This window comes from Callospermophilus lateralis, chromosome 2, assembly GCF_048772815.1.
Source record: "Callospermophilus lateralis isolate mCalLat2 chromosome 2, mCalLat2.hap1, whole genome shotgun sequence".
NCBI lineage: Eukaryota > Metazoa > Chordata > Mammalia > Rodentia > Sciuridae > Callospermophilus > Callospermophilus lateralis.
In genome coordinates, this window is record NC_135306.1 from 152,636,075 (window position 1) to 152,642,274 (window position 6,200).

The 6,200-nt window shown below is 39.9% G+C and overlaps 1 protein-coding gene across 1 annotated transcript; it reads right to left on the reverse strand.

The window, feature by feature from the left end:
* Positions 1-1,059: 1,059 nt before the first annotated feature.
* Positions 1,060-2,004, reverse strand: LOC143391348 (olfactory receptor 52R1-like). Its single transcript, XM_076844045.2, has one exon. The coding sequence runs from the start codon at positions 2,002-2,004 to the stop codon at positions 1,060-1,062; it is 945 nt and encodes a 314-aa protein (XP_076700160.1).
* Between the last annotated feature and the right edge of the window lie 4,196 nt (positions 2,005-6,200).

A 6,200-nucleotide genomic window follows, 5' to 3' on the forward strand; every position in this document is an offset into this window, starting at 1 on the left:
TTAAAATATTTACTGATTTAATACATAGAAGAAAAATTTCTTGTGATAATGAACATAAGTCAATTAAGTTTGCACTATGCATCATATTTCTCAGATATCTCATATTCTGGGGTATCATGGAAACTGTTCCTCTTTCTTCTGGACAGTTGCTTTATTAATAAGCTTTGCATCACTGTGGCCAAAGTACCTGAGAAGAACAATTTAGTTTTGAGTCCAAAATAAACAACTTAGCTGTTCTTGTTTATTTTTGTCCCATGGCCTCAGAGGTTTAGTCCATGGTTGGTTGGCTCAGGCATATTCTCCACGAACTACTTTCACCAGTTACCATCTAGTACAGTAGTACAGTAGTCCTTTCAAATGATCTATCCATCAGATAGATTAATATAGTCATTAGGTCACAGGTTACAGCTCTCACAACCTAATCTTCTCGCCTCTGAACATTGCTAGATTATCTATCATATGAGCTTATTGGGCAGTACCTTGTATCCAAACAATATTAATTGATGGCCTCTGAGCTAGTTGTCCACAGAGATAAATTTGTGATTGTTTTAGACTGCTTTTTGTCACTGTGATCAAAAGACCTGACAAGAACAACTTAAAGGAGAAAAAGTATATTTTGGCTCCGGGTTTCAGAGGTTCAACCCATGTTTGGTTGGCCACAGATCTGGGCCCAGGTGAGGTAGAACATCATAGGAAAAGAGTGCAGTAGAGAGAAGCTGCTTTATTCAAGGCAACAAGGAAGCAGAGAAATGGAGGAAAGGGGCAACAAGGAATATGTACCCTTCAAGGTCATGCCCTCAGTGACTCATCTCCAGCTATGTCCCAAATGCCTACAGTACCAGCCATTCAATTCATTCAAATTAGGATGGACTGATTATGTTTGAGCTCCCATGATCCAATAATTTCACCTCTGGATATTCCTACATTAATACAGGAGTTTTTGGAGGATACTTCATATGGAAACTATAACATTGATGATACGTAATGGCTTATCAAACTTTAATCATTATGTCAGATCAATGGAGCAATTGAGAGTCTGGGGACATTGTGATCCTTGGCTCAAGGCTCTTTTCCACAACACACTCTGACAACCCTCTCCCTGATCTGTTTGGTTCTCACTCCATAGATGATGGGGTTGAGCATGGGAGGTACCAGAAGATAGACATTAGCAAATATGATGTGTACTAAATGGGGTACTTGATGGCCAAACCGGTGGGTGAGGAAGGTAAAGAGGGCTGGGACATATAAAGTCAGGATAACACAGATGTGAGAACCACAGGTACCAAAAGCCTTGAGACGGGCTTCGCCTGAAGGCAACTGAAGAACAGCCCTCAAAATCTTCATATAGGATATGCCAATAACAATAATATCAAAGGCAGCCACAGAGAAGGCCACAAAGAGCCCATATCCACGATTGACTCTGGTATCAGCACACACCAACTTCAGCAAAGCCATGTGCTCACAGTAGGACTGGGGAATGACCTTGTTGGGGCAGAAGGGCATCCTGGAGATCATGAAGCAGAAGGGGCTCACCCACAGCAGCCCTCTCACCATCACAACCGACCCTAGTTTGATCACCACAGACGTGGTGAGGATACTAGAGTGCCTCAGTGGGAAGCAGATGGCCACATAGCGGTCCAAGGCCATAGCCATGAGCACCCCAGACTCCACAGAAGAAAAGGCATGGATGAAGAACACCTGGATGAGGCAGGCATGGTATTCAATCTCATGAGCATGGAACCAGAGTATGGCCAGCATTTTAGGCTGTGTGGAGGAGGAGAGGACCAGGTCGGTGAGAGCCAGCATGGCCAGAAAGAGGTACATGGGCTGGTGCAGGGTGTGGTCGGTCCTGATTACATGCAGGATGATGATATTGCCAGCTACAGCCACGATATACATGACACAGAATGGGAAGGCAATCCAAAAGTGGGAACTCTCCAGTCCTGGGATTCCAAGCAGGATGAAGGACACGGGATGAGAAGAGCTGTTCCCTGAAGTCAACATCAGGGGAAGGATAATATTTTCTCAGGTGTAAACATAATCTACACTCTGCAGGTGATAACAAACAAATCAATCATTGTTAATAATTATAAGCCTTTTTGAATGGGGCAATTGGATTTAGTGATAAACCAAAACCAATTTCACTATTTTAACATGTAAAATTTTGTAGCATAAAATGCTGCTGCTGCTCAGTATTTTGTATTCATATTAATGGCATTCAAAATGGACTTAGAACATACCATCTCTGAGTATAATTATACTTCCAGAATCAATATTTGTTTTGATAGTAAAACATGCTAAGGAAAATACTTCTTGGCAAATGTGGTTTTACCCCTTTATTTCTTCACAACAGGCATCTGATTGTTTAACCTTTCCCATATGTTCTTTTATTACTCTGTTAAGTTTCTGAGGCAACATTTTAGGGTTTAAAAGCAGTAAGGATTAAAGGACCAGAGGTATGTATGAGTGATGTTGAGTTTAGGTTGACTCTAGGATGGTTACCTTGAGGATTTGGATTTGGAGATAGCTGAGGGACCAATTGCTCATCTATAAATAAACATCTGTATTGTAGTGACTCCTCCTGCTTCTTTAGAGGTAACATCTGACCTGTCAAATTTCAGATTATAAATATTTTAGCTTCTGTGCCATCTAATCAGTTTAAACTTATACTTTATATGCAACCAGAGATATGGAAAACTGTGCTGTATATGTGTAATATGAATTGTAATGCATTCTGCTATCATTTATTTTTTTAATTAATCAATGAAAAACAAAACAAAACAAACAAAAAACTTTGTAGTGCAAAATCATCAGTTGTGGTCCATACATAAATGCACGTGTGTGACTTTATTCCAGTAAAAGCTTATTTAAAGATCAGGGTGCAGCTGGATTTGGCTTTCAGGCTATGGTCTGGCAAGGGCAGTCCTAGCTGCTGAATTCACGTGGAGTCAGTCTGGAACTCTGCACTATTTCTAACTCTTCTGTGCTTTGTACCAAGTAGAGGCTTAATAAATATTTGCTGAAGAAAATAAAAAATAAGTGTCATTATTTTGTGGTAACAGCCTTTTATCTATATAACAATATCCTAAGATGCCCAGAAGAACCCACTTAACCCTACTCTGAGTTCTACTCATAAGACAGATCTGTTTCTCATAATAGAGGTGGCCCTGCTGACAGTCAGCACACTGCTGCACTATCCTCTATCTGAACTTGCCTTATGTGATCTGATTCCATGTTAGATTCCTCTGATGAATGTTCCCTACTTCAGAATCCATAGGACACAGGTGACTGTTGTCACCTAGCACCTTATCACTACTTAACCTCAGTTTTCCTATCTTCAATTCAAAGCTTTAGCTTTTATCTCTTTCATAACAGACACATCTAGGCAAGAAAAATATCTTTTCTAGCCCCCCCTTAGCAAATCACCTCTGGATATGAGTATATGTTTCATTTTACTAGATTGGCTATTCTTATAAATGATATTTTTGAGACCCCAAATAGGCTGAGACTTTTTCTTATTTTCCCTGGACCTATAACTATGAAGGAAATGAGATTCAGACTTTTGAAGTCTTTTCTACGCCTAAATTTTCCCAACCTGCCCATATAATAGGCATAGGTTTGCTTAAAACAAATATCACTACTAAGCATATTCCCTAACTTCGGAAATACATTATTTGCAGCCTGGGGCCTCTGTGTTTTGCAAGGCCTGATCTTCTCAGTCTTATGTTTTCTGTTTGAGACAGAAACAGTACAGAACACATAGGTTATCAGATTTGCTTTGGATTCAGGGAGGGAAATGCACATTCCTTAAATGGTAAAAAATAGAAGAATGACATAGTTTCCCATCTTTGGCAAAACTCCTTCCTTCTCTACCCTAGTATTAAATATGTTCATTTCTCTTTTTTCCACCCAAGATAAATTATTTTAGCACAGTGCACACTGGAAGCTGTAATTAAGTCAGATTCCTTTCAAAGATTAGATCTAAGTTGATTTCACTTTGAACTTATGATTCAATTTTTTTCTCTTCTCCCAAATAAAACTTGTAAAGACACTGTGTAACTTTTAGTTGAGGAAATATAGTTACAAGAACCATTGTCCACAAATTGAGTAGAAGTCAGTTATCATCTGGGAATATGGGTTTGAATCCAGGGATGGCTGGCTGGCTCTGTTGAACCCGTATTACTCCACCCACTATGTGGAAGTAATTGTGTCCTACTGTTTCTTGGGTTGCTAAAGACAATGAAGGAACAGAAGGTAAAATGGGCTGAGATCTTGCTAAAGAACAGCTTCAGGGAAATTTAGACTGTTATTTCAGTGTGGGGAACCAAAAACCAAGGTGGAAGGCAGGTGGGATTCAGATGCAACTTCCTTTATGGGGAGGGGTGTGGGGAGGCAGCCTGCATACCTTTCTAGGTCTCCATGGGGGACACAGATGGAGCCCTGCTTCTTTCTCCTCATCTTATAGTAGAGTTCAGCGGTCATGGATCTCTGGACATGGTTTTCCCAGAGTCTGACCCTTCTGCCAGTGCACTTCCTTGCCTTCCAGCTTCCTGGAGGCTCTGAATCCCACTGCAGTCTGGGAAGAGCACAGGTGCCGGAGGGACAGAAAATCAGTCACACTGAGCTGTGCTCTGTCTCTGACCAAGCCACATATATCCATAGGAGGTTTTTAACAGGCCCCTGGGATTCAGCCTTGGCAGATACCGCAGAGTAGAGTCTATTTAAAGGATATGCCTGTTTTTTCCCTCCCTCCAAGCATTAGTTCTCCCCCCACCCCAAGTTCCACTGCCTCATACTCATACTGGCTTCCTCTGAGACTGGAGACCAAAGCTAGAAGGATTAACCCCTAACCTTCCTCTCTCCTTTGAGTACACAATGCAAAGAAGGGATTTTAATTCATGTGTAACAACGTGTGAAATTAGATGTGTGAGCTTATCTGTACACCTATATTTTTGTTATTTAGAGTATATGCATATATATACAAATAATTGAAGGGATATTTTGTGTAATTTGAAAATATATTGATATTTCATGTGTTTTAGTATGCATTAGAGAGGTTTATCTATAAATATTTGTATCTGGGACTGGATTTGCATGTATGTGTGTGTATGCATAAGCTTGTATTTTATGAAAGAATTGAGTACTTCTTTGCTTTAAGCTTGCAGTATTATTATGACAACGTAACTCTATTAGTGTGCAGTCACTGAATGCACATGCTTTATGAAGACACATGCCTAGCTACATACCTAATAGTGTAAAATGACATAGCGGCATGCATGTATATGAGTATTATTTTAGTTATTTTTTATTTCTGTGAACAAAATATCCAACAAGAACAATTTAGAGGAGCAAAAGTTATTTGGAGCTCATGGTTTCAGATGTCTCAATTTATAGAGGGCCAACTTATTACTGAGGGCCCTAGTTGAGGAAGGACAACATGGCGGAGTTGAGGAAACCTGCTCAATTCATGGAAGTGTTGGGAAGAAGAGAGAGAAGGGTGGGGAGAAGGAGCCACAGGAAAGATGTACTCTTTCAAGACCTGTCCCCAGTGAAGCTACCTCCTCTAGCCATGCTCCAATTGCCTAGAGTTTCCACCAAGTCAGTCAGTTCAAACCAAGATGAACTCAGTAAGTTATAGTTCTCATAATCTAATCATTTACTTAGACTATTCCTTCATTAATGCAGGAGCTTTTGGAGGAACACCTCACATCCACATCATAATAAGTGTTTACATATAAGGGGTATGGTCTTGATGAGGGTGTTGATTACCTACTGGTGCTTCACTGTGTACTGAGGTTGACATAGTTCCAAGACTCTCGTTTCTGAATGGTTGATTATACAAAAAGAAATGGAATTCTGCTGGAGATCCTGCTATGGTCATTTTTGAAACTTCCTGAGGCTGTGATGCTCTCCTCCCTAAAGCTAAAGAGTTAAAACCTGCAGAGCTCTCTCTCCCAATTCCTACATAGGGTTCTGTTGAGTTTCTCATATTAATTGTTTTTGCACACCACTGATTTTTTGAAATTTCATCTTACATGAATTGTCAAAGGAAAGTGAAAAAAAAAAGCACTTAAAAACGGAAGATTAATTTGCAGAAGGGAGAACTGTCAGACTCCAGAAGACACAACAGCCAACATATATTTTTAGAAAGAAAATTGCCAAAGTTATTAAGGTTATATTAAGGTGCTTATGGTAGATTA